The following is a 19970-nucleotide window of genomic DNA, read 5'->3' on the forward strand; positions in this document are numbered from 1 at the left end:
GCTTTGTGGTGTGATAAAAAAAAAAAGAAAGAAAGAAAAGAAGAAAGGAGGAAAGAAAGAAGAATAAGGAGCAGTACAATATCAAAGAATAAAAAACAAAATAAAATTAGAACAATAAAAATTATACTAGGAAAAATAAAACTATAATTGAAACATCTTCAACAAGGTAAAAGAAAACCACAACAGAAAAAAGAAAGAAAAAGAAAAGGGGGGGTGGGGAATAAGCAAAAAGGAAAGAACAATAGCAAACTATAAAGAATAAAATAAAATTAGAAAAATAAAATACTTATTAAGAAAAATAAAAATATAAAAGAATCAACAACAATGAATCAACAAGGTAAAACAGAAGCCAATCTAAAAGAGGAAAAAAGAAAAAGAAGAAAAAATGCCTCGGCTATGGGGGCAGAGTTTAGGCCGGGGGTGGAACTTAGGTTGGGGCAGGATTTAGGGTGGGGTGGGAACTAGGTGGGTCGGGGGTGTGTTATGAGCCTGGGGTGGGGCATGGTGCAGGGCTGCCTGTTGCCTGCGCAGAAGGGGAGAGGCCTCTGGAGTTTGCAGTTCCAGAGTTTGGAGGTAAGGCCCTGGGTGGGGTGTAGGGGCGGGGCTTGGGGTCTGCACGGCAGGAGGGAGGCTCTGAGGGCACAGGATTAGGCCCAGGAGCCCAACAGGCTCCCCGGTGCCTAAGTGGACGGGAAAGCACTGGCCCTCTTCCCTTCTGTTCCCTCGTACCCCTCCCCCACCATCTCCCCCAGTGTCCTCCCTGTCCCCACTGGACCCCTAACCGTGGGTGGGTCCCGCTGGGTGTAGGAACTCCCCCCATCCCCCAGCCACCCCTCAGGGGTGCTGGTCCCGCAGGACCGGCCTTTACGTTTGCTCCCCCTCCCTCCCTCCCATTCCCTCAGGACCCATGGCTGGAGGGAGTCTAGGTGGTCAGAGGATCAGGCTTGGGATCTTAGCAGGTTCCTGGGGGTCCAAGTGGGCAGGGGAAACCTGGCCATGCTCCCTTTTGATCCTCTGCCCTCCCAGTGGTTCCCCAATTTCCCCCTTCGGGCGTGGGACCCCTTCCCCTCCCCCAGCCACCCCTCAGGGGCGTCAGTCCAGTCCTGCCTCCACTTCTCCTCCCCCTTCACTCCCCCAGCACCCCATGTCCTACCCGGTCACTGGGGGTTCCTCCCATCCCCTTAGGTGTCTGTGGTCCCCCGCTGGTGCCTGGTAGGTGCCCTAGTTGTGAGGAAATGCGAATTCCATGTCCTCCTAGTATGCCATCTTGACTGTGCCTTCCTTCTTCCCTTTTTGAAAAAGTTTTTTTGGCCAGATACCACACAGTTTTAACTGTGGTAATAATAAGTGTTCAGTTTGCTTCTTAAGTCCTCTGATCAAATGTTTGGCTGTGAGGTCTTTATAGCACATATTTCTAGTACCTTGGCCTTTAGACTACATTTCTATGGTGCCTCTTGGACCCTATAATAAAATAAAAAACTCCTTTTTTCAGTTTGTTTAATCAATTTGGGTTTCTTTATAAAGTACAAATTTTCTATAGCAATAAGGTGTTTGGCATCCGTGTACTCCTGCATTGTCCATTCAGCTTTCCTTTGATACACAAAGTAAATAAGGCATGCGCGTGGAAGGTGACCACTTACCTTCCTCTGTCTCCAGAATGGACTCTGTGCTTCCATGATTTGACTCTGAAAGAATCAGTATTGTACAAAAAAGCATGGGTAGCCCTTTTTCATTAAAAAAGAAAATTTTTAACTTTTCAGCAGAGTTTAGGGATTCAGAATGAACTATAGCACTTGTAAACTGTTCTTTACTTTTAGAATGTAAAGGTCTTTCTCGAGAGAGAATGCTACACTATGTAGATATATAATCACAATAATCAGAATACTTACTCCCTTTGGCATCTGATTCCTTGTACTCTGAACTGTTCTGAAGAACATGGAATATTGGTGTTGCTTAAAGTTCTCTATGACCTGATATTATTCATTATTTCTGTGTTGGACAGAAATAAAAATGCACAACGTGGGAGCTGTGAGTTTCAGTTATATTTGGGGACTTACTGAGGACTGTAGCCTGGGAGACAGCCTATCAGATAGCTCTGAGGAACTGTTCCAAAGAGGTAAGAGGGGAGGTCAGCACATATGTGATTTTGGAGAAGGGGTATGTGCAGTCAAGCACACATCTTGGTTGAAGGTTAGCTAGTCATAAGGAACAGATATCTTAGTTAATGATTTTAGTGCTTTTCCAAGTATGGGAAGATGCACGAAATTGAGTTCATAAAATTTTGTCCTGAGAATATTTAGCTACCTGAATGCCTGTTCTGCCAGTTTTCCTAGAGCCTCATTGCTGATCTCTGTCCTGAATTCTTTTCCGGGTATGTTGAAGGTCAGTGACTACAGTGGCTAATGACTCAGTCCTTAAGGAAAAGGGTGGCAAGTGACATTCTTTAGTTGGCATCTGTAAAGTTAGGAAACCTCTTGTTCATGGTACTCATAGGGAACTGGGCCTGAACCTGTTTCTTTTACTTAAGACATTTTGTGGACTGTTGTAAAATTCTTAGGCAACTGATAGTTTGTTTATATCAAGATAGTTTGTATAATAGTTTGGAAGGAATAAGGAAGAAATGAAATGTCAATATATGTTATATGTAGCTTCATTTGAACTGGAAAACTGAAATAATCATATTCCATTTAAAATTCATTAACTAATTGCACTGATTTCTCCCTGTATTCAGTTTTATTCAATCAGTTGCTATTATTGTTGAATCCTAAAATAAAAATAGAGAGGCCTTGGGGCTTCCCTGGTGGCGCAGTGGTTGAGAGTCCGCCTGCCGATGCAAGGGACACGGGTTTGTGCCCCGGTCTGGGAAGATCCCACATACCGCGGAACGGCTGGGCCCGTGAGCCATGGCCGCTGAGCCTGAGCGTCCAGAGCCTCTGCTCCACAACGGGAGAGGCCACAACAGTGAGAGGCCTGCGTACCGCAAAAAAAAAAAAAAAAAAAGAGGCATTTAAATTTTCACCCTCCCATGTTTGTTAATCAAACTAACCAATTTATTCATGCTTAGGTTTTCTGCCTAAGTACTTACTTTTGGTACATAGTTCTTAAAGCATCCTGTTCATAGTTGTTACTTTTTTAATAAATAGAAGATGAGATTAATTTATCTCCAGCCTACCTATCTGCCTCTCTATCCATCCCAAGAGAGGTTGGCACTTATGTCCTTGGGTGTGCTTTCCGCTCATGGCAAAAGTAACTTCTTTTTTATTCTTTTTCATAGATATTTTCTATAGTACATAAGGCGAAGTAAATGTGGTTTACTCTTCAATTTTGGAAGGGGCTCTTTATGCGTAAGCATAGACATCATATTGCATAAATGAGTGTATTCTTTATTTTGTGGTTATGACCTCATAGCCAACTTTTAGGTTTGACTTAAATGGAAAGAATGTAGTCCCTATAAGACAACTGATTTGTCTCCTGCAACTATTGTCTAGAGTTCTGTGGAAATTCTATATCTCTTGAAGTGTTATTTTATTATAATTCATTTTTATGCCCAAGCTACCAAAGGTTCCCATATGGGGTTCCCTCTGAGGTGCATAATTACGAGTTTGGAGGAGGAAAAATAATTTTCCCTCTGCCTTTCTAGGTTCTTGGCTAAGACATTCCCCTGTAATAAAAGACAGACTAACAGGAGAAAAACAAACAAAAGGTTAAGAACAAGTATGTGTTCTGTATTCATGGGAGATAGCCAGCAAAGCTTCCCAAATGGTCCAAGCCACTATCTTAAATACCATCTCCAGCTAAAGACAAAAGAAAGATGTTGGGTGGGGGGAAACAGGGGAGTTTTTCAGGCAAAGCACAGTAAACAAGGGTATGGTTGTTATGCAGATTTAAGTCAATGCCTTCTCCATTAATAAGAGTTTCTAGAGATTTAGTCATCCTTTTCTTCCAGGTACAGAGAAGGAGACACCCTTACAAATAGAGATTCCCCTTATAACTGCAAATGTCTCTTACAGAAGGTTAACTTCTACACAGTTTTCAGAGCTTCTCCTGTATCTGCTGTTTCTTAAAAATACCCAGCTCTCCAAAATTAAAGAGGCATATTTTGGGGTCGTATATTTTGCTCCCTTTCAGCAAACACTCTGTGGTTTTTCTTCACCCTGAATCTCTGTTGTGAATTGTATTTATACATATTGAACCATATACTCATCTGTAAAATATTGATAAAAATATGTGTCCTCCCTATTTCTACTATATTATTGGAAGAATCAAAATAAAATTATATATGATAACATAAAATAAATATCCATGAGTTCATATTAATAAATGGTTGAATAAAAAAATGAATGGGGAGAAGGTACAATTCTTCTTACAGAAAAATGTCATATGAGATATATAGGTTCTCCCCATTCTGGAATGTGAAGCTTAATTCCCTCCCTGTGAGTGTAGGCTGGACACAGTGACTCATTTCTAAAAGAGAAAAGTATGGAAAGAGGAAAATAGTACATTTACAGTAGAGAAATTTCTATTGTAAATGTAGAGGTTCTCGGTATGTTAAGATCACGTGCCCCCTGATATGATGTGATGGGAAAGACAATTCACCTCTCTGGTATTCTTTCCCTAAACCTGTAACTCCAGTCTAATCATGGGGAAAACATTAGGCAAATTCAAATTGAAGAACTTCAAAATACCTGACCAGCAGTCTTTGAAACTGCCAAGTTTATGAAAAACAAGGGAAGACAAGAAACTTACAGATTGAAATGAAGCTAAGAAGACACAGTGACTAAATGCGATGGGGTATTCTGACTTAAAACTTGGAACAGCATAAAGCACATTAGTGGAAAAACTGGTGAAATATGAATTAAGTCTTTAGTTAACAGCATTGTTCGCTTAGTTAATGGCATTATACTAATGTTAGTTTCTTGGTTTTGACAACTGCACCATCATTACACAAGATATTAACATTAGGGGAAGCTTGGTGAAGGGTGTATAAGAACTTTAATATCTTTGTAACTTTTCTGTAAATCTAAACTTTTCCTAAACTAAAAAGTTTGTTAAAAAAAAATGAGTGCCTTCAAAAACAGACATACGGATCAATGGAACAGAATAGAGAGCTCAGAAATGAACCCACATACCTTTGGACAGTTATCTTCAACAAAGGAGGCAAGAATATACAATGGGAAAAAGACAGTCTCTTCAGCAAGTGGTGCTGGGAAAGTTGGACAGTTGCATGCAAATCAGTGAAGCTAGAATATACCCTTACGCCATACACAAAAATAAACTCAAAATGGCTTAAATATAAGACAAGACACCATAAAACTCCTGAAAGAGAAATAGGCAAAACATTCTCTGACAATCGTACCAATGTTTTCTTAGGTCAGTCTTCTAAGGCAATAGAAATAAAACCAAAAATAAACAAATGGGACCTAATCAAACTTATAAGCTTTTGCACAGCAAATGAAACCATAAACAAAATGAAAAGACATCCTACAGATGATGTGACCAACAAGTGCTTAATTTCCAAAATATACAAACAGTACCTACAATTCAACAACAAAACCAATCAGAAAATGGGCAGAAGACCTAAATAGACATTTCTTCAAAGAAAGACATACAGATGGCCAACAGACACATGAAAAGAAGCTCATCATTGCTAATTATTTGAGAAATGCCAATCAAAACTACAGAGAGGTACCATCTCATACCAGTCAGAATGGCCATTAAAAAGTCTATAAATAATAAATGCCGCAGAGGGTGTGGAGTAAAGGGAACTCTCTTACAGTGTTGGTGGAAATGTAAATTGGTGCAGCCACTGTGGAAAACAGTATGGAGGTTCCTCAAAAAAACTAAAAATAGAGTTGCTATATGGCCCAGCAATCCCACTCCTGGGCATATACCCAGACAAAGCTATAATTTGAAAAGATACATGCACCCTTATGTTCATAGCAGCACTTTTCACAATAGCCAAGACATGGAAGCAACCTAAATATCCATCGACAGATGAATGAATAAAGAAGATGTGGTACATATATACAATGGGATATTACTCAGCCATAAAAAAGAATGAAATAATGCCATTTGCAGTAACATGGATGGACCTAGAGATTATCATACTAAGTGAAGTAAATCAGAAAGACAAACAACATGATATCAGTTATATGTGGAATCTAAAATACAACACAAATGAACATATCTATGAAGCAAAAACACTCACAGAGATAGAGAACAGACTTGTGGTTGCCAACAGGGAAGGTGGTGATGGGGGAAGGAAGGGCTGGGGGTTTGGGATTAACAGATGTAAACTACTATATATAAGATGGATAAACAGCAAGGTCCTACTGTAGAGCACAGGGAGCTATATTCAATATCCTGTAATAAACTATATTGGAAAATAATATGAAAAAGGATATATATGTATAACTGAGTCACTTTGCTATACAGCAGAAATCAACACAAAATTGTAAATCAACTATACTTCAATAAAATTAAAGAGCTCCTTGAGAAACCAGACCACCTCTGACTCATTTTTCTAACCCCACAAAAGATGTGCCTTAAAATAATCTTGAGAAGTAAATGAATAAATACTGACATTAGAATGTGATCTGAGAATATTAAATATTATATTTGAGGTATTATTATATTTATTCATATTATAAAAGTAATTTATGTTCAGTGTAAGTATAGAGAAGAAAATAAAAAGCACCTATATTTTGTTTTACTGTCTAGAAATAACTAGTGTTAACTGTTTACACTTTAAAGAACAGTATGTTTTTGGTATGCATGATATCTCAACGTTTGAGTTACACTGCACATTTGATTTTATACCTGATTTTTTTTCATTTAGAAATATTGCATCATTACAATATTCTTGGGGAAAGTGGTTCTTAATAATGTGTATCTAGACCTGACGTGCCAAAGAGGGTGTCCTACTATTTGCTTCCAGACCCATTACTCCCACAGCCTCCCATCCCCATTTCTAGGGGATTTTCCCCTTCTAGTTGTTAGACCAAACATTTGGGACTCATCCTTGGCTACTCTGTTTCTCTTCTACCCACATGGAATCCATCAAGAGATCATGTTGGCTCTACCTTCAAAATATATCCAGATTCCAATTATGTCTCATTTCTTCTGCCACCACTCTGGTCCAAGCCAATGCTTCTTCTCTTGGATGTTTGCTCGATTTCTACGCATGTGACATTTTCAACACTGCAGTCTGATTGATTGTATTATAACAAGAATTCGTATCTTTCCTCCCTTCAGAATGCTTCATTGGTCTCCCTATCACTCAAGAGTTAACACTAAAGTCCTTACTACATTATGACATTTTTCTTTCTGAATTTTTTCCCTGTTTTATTCATTTTAGTGTTGTACTTTTTCTTACTCAGAGGAAATCTGAGATAGTTTTCATTACCATTCCACTGTGGAACATTCTGTTCTGTGGAAAGTGATGTGAAAACTCTCCTCCATAATATTCTTTCCAAGAAGTCCTTATGCATGGAAACAGCAGCACTAATTGTGAGAAGTTTTGTAGATGGAACTTGGCTTTGATTTGAGAAAGAGGGCAAGCTTATTTTAAAAAGTTACATATGCAACTATACCTGGTTAGTAGGATCTTGAGAAGAACCAAGACTTTGAAGCAGTGGCAGATAATAGGAGGAAAAGTTTACCCAGAAAAGATCGGCAAAGTACGTAATGCAGTATTCTTAGAAATCAGACGCCAAAAATTTCTTTCATGAATGCAACAGTGATTTTTAATTTTCTCTTTTATCTTTGAGAAAAAGAGACCTGGATTAAAGTAATTTGATGTTTTAATAAATGAATAAGGAGAAGCTAAAGTCCTGAAGTCAGCCTTTTTGTTTCTAATATATATGAGAAATTAACTGAAATGATTTTGAATGCTACTTCATAAAATCTCTTCTTTATGAATCTGTATTTTTTAGCTTTTATTACCTCATAAATTCTGAGGGGTGATTTATATAATTGAACAGTATCCTTTTCCTTCCATTGTTGAACAAGAAAGCAGGAAGCCATCTTTGATATAAAAGTTATAATCATACATCCTGCTGCTGTCTGAATGAAGGAAGTCATTTTTTATTTGAGTTATGTCAGATTTCTGCTCTTAGGAAGGTTTTTTATTTTATTTTCGAGAAAAAGCATACACTATAAAATGCCACTTGATAAGAAATAACTAATATATTTATTTCATTTCCCAAACAGAGTAAAACTAATGTGCCTCAGGCAAAACAGTCTGTCAACAGAGACACGGTAAGCGAACCGGCACATGGAGGGATCGTGTAGTTAAAGCAGTGTTTTTTGTTACAGTTCTGCCAAGGGGGTTGGGGATCTGGGAATCTTTTTTTAAGGGGTAATTGCCTTTCAAATGCGCTTTTGAAATCAAGTGTCTTACAAAGGGTGTGAGGTTTCACTTTGCGTGCCAGGAAAAGGCAGTTTACCTCCCAAGATTAGACGAGAGAACTCGTTCTTTCTTCCTTTGCTTGTTTAGGGATGCGGCTAGCAGTGAGCTTTCTTGGATGTGGAGGAACCCCTGTCTCACAACTTAACCTGCAGAATTGCCCGTCATACTTGGCTTTCAGCTCCGTCTGCTGTGGAGCCAGTCTTGCTGAGCTTCACGTCCAGGGAGCAGAGCAGCACGAAACTGAGGGCAGCAACCATCCTGTCCTGCTTAGGGGGACGGGACTCTGCTTGTCCTATTTGGTCAGCTCAGTAGGCTGGCAGAGCAGAGCATGCCCTCACATCTTAAACCTGCAGGAGGCAAAAGTGTCTTGAAAAGTCATAATGATACGTCAGAACCTGAATATTCAAAAAAAGAAACAAAAATAAAGAGGCCATTTCAAAGTAATTTTTCCCATTTTTAAAATTTATAATCTAAAATTTTCTCGTAATTTAAGAAAAAATATAATGGAGTTGCTTAAAATGCTTTATAAACCCCTTATGTATAAAAGTTCTACTTTTAATTTGACTTGATTTAGAGAACTTCATTTATGAAAATGTTGATAGCAGACAATCTTCAGATGCTTAAATGTGTCTAGAGAGAGTGTGCACATCAATCCTATTTTTTCTGTAGGGTTACACCTAAACAATACAAAATGAGCATACATCTGTTTGTTTTGTTTCTTTTTTTTTACAGTTCTTAGAGTTCATAGTTCCCTTTAATAGGCCAGTCTTTTTTTGCTAACTTTCCAGATTTATTTTCATTTTGGCTGTTAACTGCTGCCCCCAACCCTAAACCTTGCTTTCTTTTTTTCTCAGCACTGCTGTTAGCTAATAATTCTAGTTTTAATAACTGACTAGTTTAAAGTATTTCTAGCCCCCTTTTTTATTCACAAGGTATTTATTGAGGGCTTATTAACAGAGAGAATATAGAAACGATGATGAAAGGTGTTACTATGCTCGAAATGCCACTTTTCAAAATCAGGAGCCTCTTAAAGTTATAAGCAAATTTACTTGGAAAAATGATTCAGACCTCCAGAAAAAAAATGCTAAACATAAACCCCTTAAAGATAAATCGACCATTCCAAAACCTCCCCTATAGTTGGACATGACTAAAAATAAATTGGTCTGTTACATTTTTTTGTTTTTGTTTTCCTTGTTTTCAATTAAATAGATATTTGACAAAATTTTGCATAAAATAATAATGACTTCTGGAACTTTTTTCTTCAGTAGTTTCTTTATAACCCATAGAATTCATTAAATATGGCAGGACTGTAATTGTCAAAGGTTTCATGTGTATGTGCACATCTTAGCACGTATGTTTGTATATGTTTAATTACTACTATTATCCAAAGAGTACTTAGGCAAATGCTGTATTCTTTATATGATTATATGATGTTCTAAAAATATTTACTTTTTTAAACTATGAAAGTTGTATTCATAAAATTTACATATAAATTACATCTCTTGTGCCAAAAAATTATACACACATAGGGAAAAAATGAAACACGCAGTTTTCTCTTTCACTTAGAGATGGATTTTTAAGCTTGCAAAAATGTAAGCAAAAAACTCACATGTTTATACCAAAAGGGATGTTAGATTGAGGGAAAACTTCTAATTGTTTGATGTTTGGTTACAGTTTTGTAATATATAAAGCCTGGTTACATTTTTAACATGCCAACTAATTGCTTATATAATTATTATCTTTCTCAAAATAAAGACAAAGGAGTCCTGGATGTCAAACATCTAAAGTGTATTGAAGGTACTTTTCCTGTTTTGAAATACACAGTTTTAGCCTTCTATAGTACTCAGAAAAACAAATGCATTATATAGGCTTTTATTGAATATCCAAAATGTATTCTAGTTTTGGGGAACAAAAGGGGAAAATTTGTGCTATAAGACTTCATTTCATCATTCTGGGATTTGCATGTAGTAGAAAGGAACACCTTCATTAATTTTATTTGGTATTTGAATAATTTATGTACCCCTCTTCAGTGTTTCCAGTAGGGCTGTTAGAAAAATATTCAAAATATATTCTAGATAGGATTTTATAGCTTTATGCAAAAGGGAAATGAATTATTTCTTTTAGACCGTTAGAATTATTACTGTTCTTTCCATTTTACAATTGACTGAGGTTGCAGACCCGTAGAACTTCTTCCTTTTGTGTGTTTTAAGTGCAATGGCAAGTCCAGTACACATCCCCAAACTTGGTTGCCTTTGGACCTTAGCAGAACTGCTCTTTCACACTTGCACTAAGAAAATTGCCTAGTCTGATAGCAGTGAACAGAGCAATATATGTATACAAATAGAAGAAGAAGAAAAAGCTTAAATTTCTTTCCTTCTTCCCTCCCCCCTCCCTCCCCCCTTCCTTCCTTCCTTCTTTCCTTCTTCCTTCCTTCCTTCCTGTTAAAGTTCCCAAAGATATGGGACCATATCTTTGGGAACTTTAACACAGCACTCTCAGTGGGACCAATTTGCAGGTAAGATCATCTCATAACAAGACACTTTAGATATTCTTAATTAAACTGTCTTGGATGGAGTCCAAAATAAACTGGCTTAATACCAAACTCTACTGTATAGTGAATGTTGTGAAAGTGAGATGTCAGAGTAGAGTGTATGCTTTTTTAAGGCATAATAATTAAATATGGGCAAATAAGGCTGAAGGGAGTGACCTATTTTACAGTGCTATATATTATAGCTCCTTTGGAAACTAAGCAGGCCTCTGCCCTTATCACTGCAGGGAAGGATTCAGTTATGATGGTAATTCACACCTCAATAACTTTCTTTTATGGCATCCATCCATCATCAACAGTAAGGCTGTACGCAGTCTGAGGAGGATTCCCGGATGTGACATTCTGGGAAGGCTCACATCTCCTGAAGACAGTAATACAGCCAAGAGCCAGAGGACCCACTTCACTTCAGCAACTGCTGAGACAGTCCTAAATAACCCTCAACACCCAGGCTGCTGAGGACTTTTAGAACTTTTCGATCATTTTCATCAGCAAAAGGAAAAACAGCAGAGCTAACAGTAGGAATACCCAAGGGATCCTCTATCATCGTTAAGAACTTGGCTTGAGTTTTCTTAGGTCAGTTATTGTGTAAGCTTGTCAGTCATGCATTTTTGGAAGCAGCTATAGCATGACTTTTACAGAATGACAGATGCAAAATGGGTTCAGAAAGCATCACTGAGAGCTCAATTTTGTTGGCCGAGAAACTGTTGGCTATTCCTAGCAGATAGTGGGCAAATTCCATAGTAGATGAGGTGGGAGTGTCAATTAGCCTGCTGTGATTTTTGGAGTATTTGTTTACTAACATCTGCATCTGTAGCTATCCAGTTTTGCTCTCCTCCAAAGTGGTAAAATAATGCTGACAAGACAAACTTTATTCGACTTAGTTTGAGATGTTATACACAAAAATTAATTTTGTTATATGTATTAGTCTGTGTGGGCTGCCATAACAAAACCCAGAAGGTGTGGCTTAAACAACAGAATTTATTTCTCACCATTCTAGAGGCTGGAAAGTCCAGGATCAATGTGCCAACTGATCTGGTTCCTGGTGAGTGTTGTCTTCCTGATTTGCAAATACCTCATCACACTGTGTCCTCAGTGGTGGAGAGAGAGCTCTGGTGTATCTTCCTCTTCCTATAAGGGCACTAGCCCTTTCAGATTAGGGCCCCACCTCTGTGATCTCATTTAACTTTTGTCACCTCCTCAGGGGCCCTATTGTTACCAAACCAGATTTGTTTGCCTGATACACAGCAAGCCAAATGCTGAGACACTGAGGTTTACAGCAGAGAAAGGGTTTATTCAAGAGGTGGGCAAGTGAGGAGAGGGGAGAACTAATATCAGATCTGCTTCCCTGATTGTGAGGGGCTTGAGATATTTATGGGATAAAGAAGCAGGGTGGGCTTAGATGTGGGGAAAGGTGAATGGAAGTAAGGAAAAGGTGAGGTAATTGGTGTTCTGTGCAGGCATATCTGAGTTAAATGCTTCTTCACGAGACGCATGTTCAAAAACGGAGCCTCTTTTGCATGATCTGCAAGGGTGAGGTTTTTGGCCCTCTGACATCTAAAAGGTCATTTATCAGACGCAGGCCCTGTTTTAGGGTTGGTGGTCCCAAACAGTCTTAGCTGGCTTGAACTGGACAGAGGTCAACTCCAAATTCCTGGAAAACAACCTAAGCCTCCCATTACTATAGTGACTCTTTTGTCAGAGACATTATCTATAGGGGTTGTTAAGGAGTCCAAAAAATAAGGTGAACTTGGTCAGTGAAGGCAAGTTACAAGTGGAGGGGTTTTTAACAAGTTGTTCTGTGTGACAAGCTCAAGAATTTCTGTTAGTCACCAGTTTCTGTTAACCCTCTGGGGCACAGTTTTAGGGTTTTTTAACCCTGTGGAGCACAGGTTCACTATCTCCAAACACAACCATACTGAAAGTTAGGGATTCAACATATGAATTTTGGGGAGACACAAACTTTCATTCCGTAACAGTGTATAGCAGTGTATAAACAATTAGGTTAATATATTCTTTTGAACTTCCTGGGAACTTAACCCCTTCTGAATCTGGATGTCTTTGGCAATGGTGACTGATTTAATTCTCTTCACAGTTGTCCTCTAAATTTAACCTCCACTTAGAGTATTAGCTGTGCTCCACGCTGGAGTATCATCCTTGTTCAGAAACTAGGGACATCTGAGGGCCCCTATGCCATTATTTAGTGAGTTCTGAAGTCTGTGTGTCTGGAGTTTTTCCTCTAAATTTCTACTGGGCTCCTCTAGCAATGAGCCTCCTTCCTCTTGTCTGGTCTAGTCCTGTATCCCAGACCTACTAACTAGGTCCTGGTCTTGTGTACCCAGTGCCACAATCCATGCCTTGGTTTGCTGGTTTCTTGGGACCTAAGTGTTTTGTTTGTTTGTTTGATTTACTTCTTTATTCAGGTATCCAATACTTCATTGTTATTTTGTTGTCCAGTCACTGTGCTTGGGATAAGAACCACAACTGTGAATAAGAAATTCAGGTTTTTATCCTCAGTATATCTCCTCTGATGTAACACTAATATCTTATCTGCCTGAACTGTGAGCCAACTAGGTATTTTGTTTTTCTGGTCACTATCTGATATGGAATAGACCTAAATAAATAGGCAATTTCAATATAGTATGCTAAATGTTAAAATGAGAAGGGGGTTACAGGATGATATAACAAAATAGTAGGATAACCACACTTGCCTTGGAAACTTGGACAAAGCTTCTTGGACAAACTGATAGTTATTTTAAGTCTTGAAGAAGTGTTAGCTAAAGAGCTGGGAGGAGAGGGATTTGGGCAGAAGGAACCTGATATACAGGGCATATTGAAGAACTAAATGTCTGGCTATAACACAGGTTATGAGGGAGGAGTTAGTTCTACCTGATTTTCACTAATATCTTCTAGGTATTGGAATTTGGATTTTGCATCCCCATTTTTATAGGTTTGTTTCTCTCCATTGTCTGCATCTCCTGCCAAAATCCCCTTTAGATGCTGGTCTATACCAAATCTCTAGTACATGCCTCCCCTTAACCATTTAGCTAACATATATGTGTGTGTGTGTGTGTGTGTGTGTGTGTGTGTGTGTGTGTGTGTGTGTGTGTGTGTTTTCTGAACAGGTGAAATAACTTTCAGGCTCTCCAGGCTTAGATTAGCACAAAGGGGATGTATAGGAGAGAGGGGGCAGGGCTTAATCACACCACATGGACATATATGTGCTTGATCATGAATGGCATTATCTGGAGAAAGTCACCAATCTGGAGTTGATGGCCAAGCTTACATATTTATTCATATCACACTAGCAGCATAGAATTTTCATACTGGAAGGAAGCTAAGAGGTGATCTGTTCCCAACCTTGTTGTGCAAGTCTAACAGATTGGATAATTTCTAAGGTACCATTTTGAGTCCCTTTTATATCATCATATGGCTTCCATATTTATACAATATTAGAGTTATACTCTTCATCAAGAATCATTCCCAGTTTAGAAACATTTGAGGAGATATTTGCTATTGTAGGCAGGCCTGTGGCTAAATCTCAACAAGTGAAACTGAACTAGATTACTTAGTTTGAGTGGCAGAGGGAATATCGAACGAAAGAATTAAACATTACCCAAGAAGAAATCTGTGTTAAGATGTTAATTGGAAGACATCTTTAAATCCCAACTCAATAGATACCTTTTGATTTTTTGAGGGGTCATTTTAGGCTTTTGAGACAAATAGATGTTGAAGTGGAATATTCTGATTATAGGTTTGTATTCTTGGAGTATAATCAATATATGTACTTTTTTTTAATTTGCTGATAGCTTGCTACCTTTCTGAATTGGGTGTGAATACAAATACTATCAAATGTGTATCTTCTATGACATGAAACAATTCAATAATATAAAGAATTCAGTCATCTGTGATAGTTTTAAAAAAAGCCATGTGATTCAAATAGCTTAAAAGTCTTTTGACAGAAATAAAATGTAATAACTTTCAAGCATTTCATAAGTAGACATGCAGTCATCAAAAAGAATAATATAAAAGTGACATGAGAAGTAGATTTAACAGTTTTTTTGCTTTATGTGGTATATTTTCTTTTTATACTTATGCCAAATACTGTATTATTTATCTCAAGTGAATTGCATATTTTGTATTTCTCATTTTCTTGATTTTTATTATATATCTCATACTTCCGTTAGTTATAGAGAAGAGGCCATATCAGTGATGATAAAAGGTTTTAAATAAAAAGATGAATTTGACAAAGTTATGTAAAATTTTGGTTTCTATTATTCAGCTTATATTTAAACCTTTTTTTTTTTTTTTTTCTTTTCTCTTCAGCCTCTTCAAATACTCTTCATTCATCTTCCATGAAAGCTTTGCCAGGTCTCTCTGACTCATGCTAATCTCTCTCTTCTTTGAATTCTGGGCACTGTAGTTTTATAACTATGGTTTTGGAAGCTTACATTTTTACTTGAGTGTTTTATATGCATCTTATTTTTGTAACTAGAAGCGAACTATCTTTTGTTTTGCCCTATTAATGTGCCGCACTTGGAGCAGAACTCAACATGTTATGCTGAATTGGAATTACACTTTATCAACCCTGTCATTTCTAGGTGTATGTAAACCTAGACGTGATGGAAAAGTCTGTGAAACTCTCTAGAATGAATGGTTTTCCTTGCTAACTTAGTTTCTCATAGGCTAAAGATATCACCCTCCTCCTGCCAACCCAACTAGGGTAGTGTGTTTACATCGTTGCTTAAAAAATGAGCCCAATACTTCTCCTCTGATGAGAACATAGGGCCAAGTAAGGGAGAGATATATGTAGCTATGTGCTGTTTTTATTTAAATACTCTAGCCCTTGGGCTTTTCTTGAAATTGTCTAGTCTAACTTGTAGACATCTGTTGCATAGACTTCTAATCCTTTGTGATCTGTGTTTTGCCTTTTAGAGGTGATATTATCTCTGTTGTGATGACAGAAGTGATTGGATACTAATAGGAATAAAAAACATTTTTTAAAATTAATTAATTAATTTAATTTTGGCTGGTTGGGCCTGTGTTGCTGCGCACAGGCTTTTTCTAGTTGCAGCGAGCGGGGGCTACTCTTCGTTGCGGTGCGCGAGCTTCTCATTGCAGTGGCTTCTCTTGTTGCGGAGCACGGGCTCTAGGCACGCGGGCTTCAGTAGTTGTGGCTCGCGGACTCTAGGGCCCAGGCTCAGTAGTTGTGGTGCACAGGCTTAGTTGCTCCGTGGCATGTGGGATCTTCCCAGACCAGGGCTTGAACCCGTGTCTCCTGCATTGGCAGGCAGATTCTTAACCACTGTGACACCAGGGAAGTCCCCCAAAACGTTTTTTATATCAACATTGCATCAAGGAAAATTAGCTTCATACAGGTTATGAGAGCAGTAAATTCTTCAGAAAAAAGGAGCAAGCAGTATTTGCACGTATACTGTGGACTCCTTGTCATTACAATATTCTTCAAACCCAGGTTTCCTGGGGAGGTTGCTAATGGAAAATACTGTTGGAAATCTCTTTCCTAGAGGTATTCACACACACACACACACACACACACCTATCTCTTGATTATTCTTTCTTTCACAAATATCTAGTGAGTGCCCTCTCTTTGCCAAGCACTCTTTGCCTTGTATCCTTGCAGATGGGGGTCCAAGGATGAATGTGCCCTTATGGGTCATTCAGTCTAGCACTGTGTAGGATGGTTAAGAACCAAAGGAAATTGTTGCCTAGGCACAGATTTTTTACCTCGGAGTTCTAGACCATGACTGAAAGGCTAGTAACCCCCAAATGTGCTTGCATCTCTTTCTAAATCGGCCTGGGTCGCCATTATCGATGCATGTGTATCTACCATAGTAAAAGTATTTGCTTAATAAACATGTATAAGAGGAAGCATATTCTATAGTCTTTGAAGGCATTTTATCATAAGCTGACTTGGGAGAATTCTCAATATATTCATGCCAATTTGCTGAAAGATGGTAGAAAGGGATTGAATCTTATAATAGTAATGATTTTCTTCTCCGTAGCTCATATTAAAATATTTCAGCCAAGCAAAACAAAAAATTAATATACACAAGTAGTTGCATTATTCAACATAGGGATCTGAAGGGTGTTATTATTATTAATATATTTAAAAGACTTAATTTTTAAAGCAATTTTAGGTTCTCAGCAAAATTGAGAGGAAGGTACAGAGATTTCCCACATACACTCTGCCCCATTCATACATAGGTTCTCCTATTGTCAACACCTCCCACCACTGTGGTACATTTGTTACAATTGATGAACCTGCATTGATACATCATAATCACCCCAAGTCCATAGTTTCCATTAGGGTTCATTCTTGCTGTTATGTATTCTATGGCTTAGGACATAATGACATATATCCATCATTATAGTATTATACAGAGTAATTTCACTGTTCTAAAAATACTCTGTTCTCTGCCTATTCATTCTTCCCTCCCTGCTAGGATGTTATGTTTTGATGCATCAAACCAAGTGGCATGTTCCTTTGTAGATGCAACTCTGTGCCTGGAAGTAGAAGTTGTGTCCTGGCTCTACTACTTATTATTATAAGACCTTGAGTATATCACATAAAGTTTCTTAGTATTTGTTTCCTCTTCTTTAGAATGATTAAAATCATTTTATTTTTGTCTCACAGAGATGATATTTGTGAGAACAATTTATAAACTGACAGGAATTTTACATACGTATTCTTGTATTTATCTGTTGGACCAACTGTCACCCAAAATTCTCCATTTTAATATTAAAATTTATATATCTAAAAATCAGACCTCTCAGTCTAAACTGGTGGTTATCTACACTGGACACATTAAGAACCACCTGAAGAGCTTTAAAAAAAATACCGTTGCCGAGGTGATTGGGATGGGATGGAGCCTAGGAGTCTTTTTTTTTTTTTAAAGCTCCCACATGATTCCATGCTACAGTGTGGGTGAGAATTGCTGGTTTCAGTGTCAAGTCCTTCAAACATGAGGACCTTTATAAATGATCAGGAAGCAACATTCTAGTGCCTAGAGCAATGAACTCCATCTGTAGCCAAGAAATAAATAGCAAGTATTCATTAAAAAGCCATTATAACCGTGGGTACTGTTAGACTAAGGTGGGAATACTGCCTCAAAGTGTGTGACACTGTGGTTATGAAACTATACTCGTCAATGTCTGGAACTATCTTACTATTATCTGTGGCTAAAAGATGAAAGATGCTTTAGAAACTTTAGACAGATGCTCCTGTACTGGAGCATATAGCTTGGATTGTCAGATAGCCATGCGCAACAATGGGATACTAAGGAAGAAGAGACAAGGAATCTACAGACTAATGCTAAGTTCTGTATGACTTTAAAGTGTGAATGTATCCTATTTAAGGACTGGGGATAATTTGACTGAGACCAGGGATGTGTGTTTACTTTCAGAGTGTACCCCCATTTCAGAATAGATATAATTCTGGAGAGTCAGCCATGCTCTTCAATATGCTTTATACCAGCATCCATGTTTGGAGAGAAAGGAGTGTAAAGCACAGCATCTCTGCTAATTTTGAAGAGGTTCCACTTATATTACATTCATAATGAACAGAAAAGCTCTAGGACTTAGTGATATTTCTACTGAATTATTCAAGTTAAACTTTTAAAGTCATATGACATGGCCTGTCTTACTTAAAACCTTCCAATAATTTCTCATCTTCTATCAAATAAGTTACAAGCTCATTTTCTTGACACTCAAGGGCTTTTGAGAGTTTGACAACTTGATTTCCCTTTACTTTGCTGTACTTGTTCAATGAGTCCTATCATTTTGCTTAACTTTTAGGAAAACTATCATGCGTCTCTGTATCATTTTCAATCACCCTTAGTAATAATAGAAATAGTCCTGTTAATAGCTGCCTGCCTCCATAGGCTGTCCCTGAAATGGGTTTCATCTGAAAGTGATGTATTAGGAAGTATTTCTGGAGAAAAAGCAGTTTCAGGGTGAGGAAGTAGACATGGAATGGAAGGAAGACAAACAAGGATGAGACTTCTAGGAAAAACCCACGGGGTGGGGATAACATGACTCAGTTTTGCAGGAGAGCTCTTGAGACAGTGTGAGGCACACCATGGAGTTGTCCCAACTAGGAGGCAAGGAGAGTGGAGTGTTTATGTTTCCATCCCTTTACTCATTGGCTAAGGGCTGAGGCTGGGAAGGTAGCACCAACTCTCTGGTGGTTAGCACTCTCCACGGGTGTAGTCAAAGCAGTTCTGGCAGCCCTGGGGGCAGCCTTCTAACAAGAAGCTACAGATACTGATGTTGGGGATGAGAGTTCATTGGAGCTCGTGTGCAGAAAGCTGGTAAAGGGATCCAAGGGGATATGGACAGGGGTGCCATATTCTTTTAACTTCTGTGTTAAATTATTTCTTGGATTAGAAGTTACTTGAAAGCAAATATGTTATGTCATTTCTTTTCTGTCACTAACCCCTGCAACACCTTATTCAAAATATTCAAAAGAGTGCCTTTAACAATATTTATTCAGTGATTGAATGAATGAGTCAGGGTTTATTTTTTCCTTTTTCTCTTTCTTCAAGTGTTTCTTTATATCACTGCTGTTCCTGTATATCAAGTTGCAGAATATATGCGCTGGGAATGCTATTGGATGTGATCAGAACTCACTCATGGTACTCATTACAGAACACCCTCCTGGGCTCAGTCAAACAGCAAGGATGGCACGAATCCAGATTAGCTGTTATTTAAGGAGCTGACTTGAGATGTCTGAAGGTAAAAAGGACTAAATCACATTCGCCTACGTAACTGGGAAGGATCAGAAGACAACTGCTGATACCAGCACTTGCAAGTTGCCAATTTTTTTTTTTTTTCTTCTGAGCTAAGGGCCAGTGGTGGTCCTACAAGTTAATGTCAGCAATAGAGACCAGGATTTTGAATTGAGACAATGAGTAATCAAAGGACATTGTACCCATGCTCATGGTGAGAAATAGCCTTTTCACTGCTTAGTTGCTCTAACTCCTCTTTGCGTGAACC

The 19970-nt window shown here is 38.2% G+C and overlaps 1 protein-coding gene across 1 annotated transcript in view; it reads left to right on the forward strand.

The window, feature by feature from the left end:
• The window catches only part of NKAIN2 (sodium/potassium transporting ATPase interacting 2), a 966228-nt gene that overhangs the window by 23908 nt on the left and 922350 nt on the right, over positions 1-19970 (forward strand). The window contains exon 3 of the mRNA XM_079939169.1: positions 8212-8259. Within this exon, the coding sequence (XP_079795295.1) occupies positions 8212-8259 (48 nt within the window). The remainder of the gene's footprint in view (positions 1-8211; positions 8260-19970) is intronic.

Source organism: Stenella coeruleoalba (genome assembly GCF_951394435.1).
Source record: "Stenella coeruleoalba genome assembly, chromosome: 12".
Taxonomy (NCBI): Eukaryota; Metazoa; Chordata; class Mammalia; order Artiodactyla; family Delphinidae; genus Stenella; species Stenella coeruleoalba.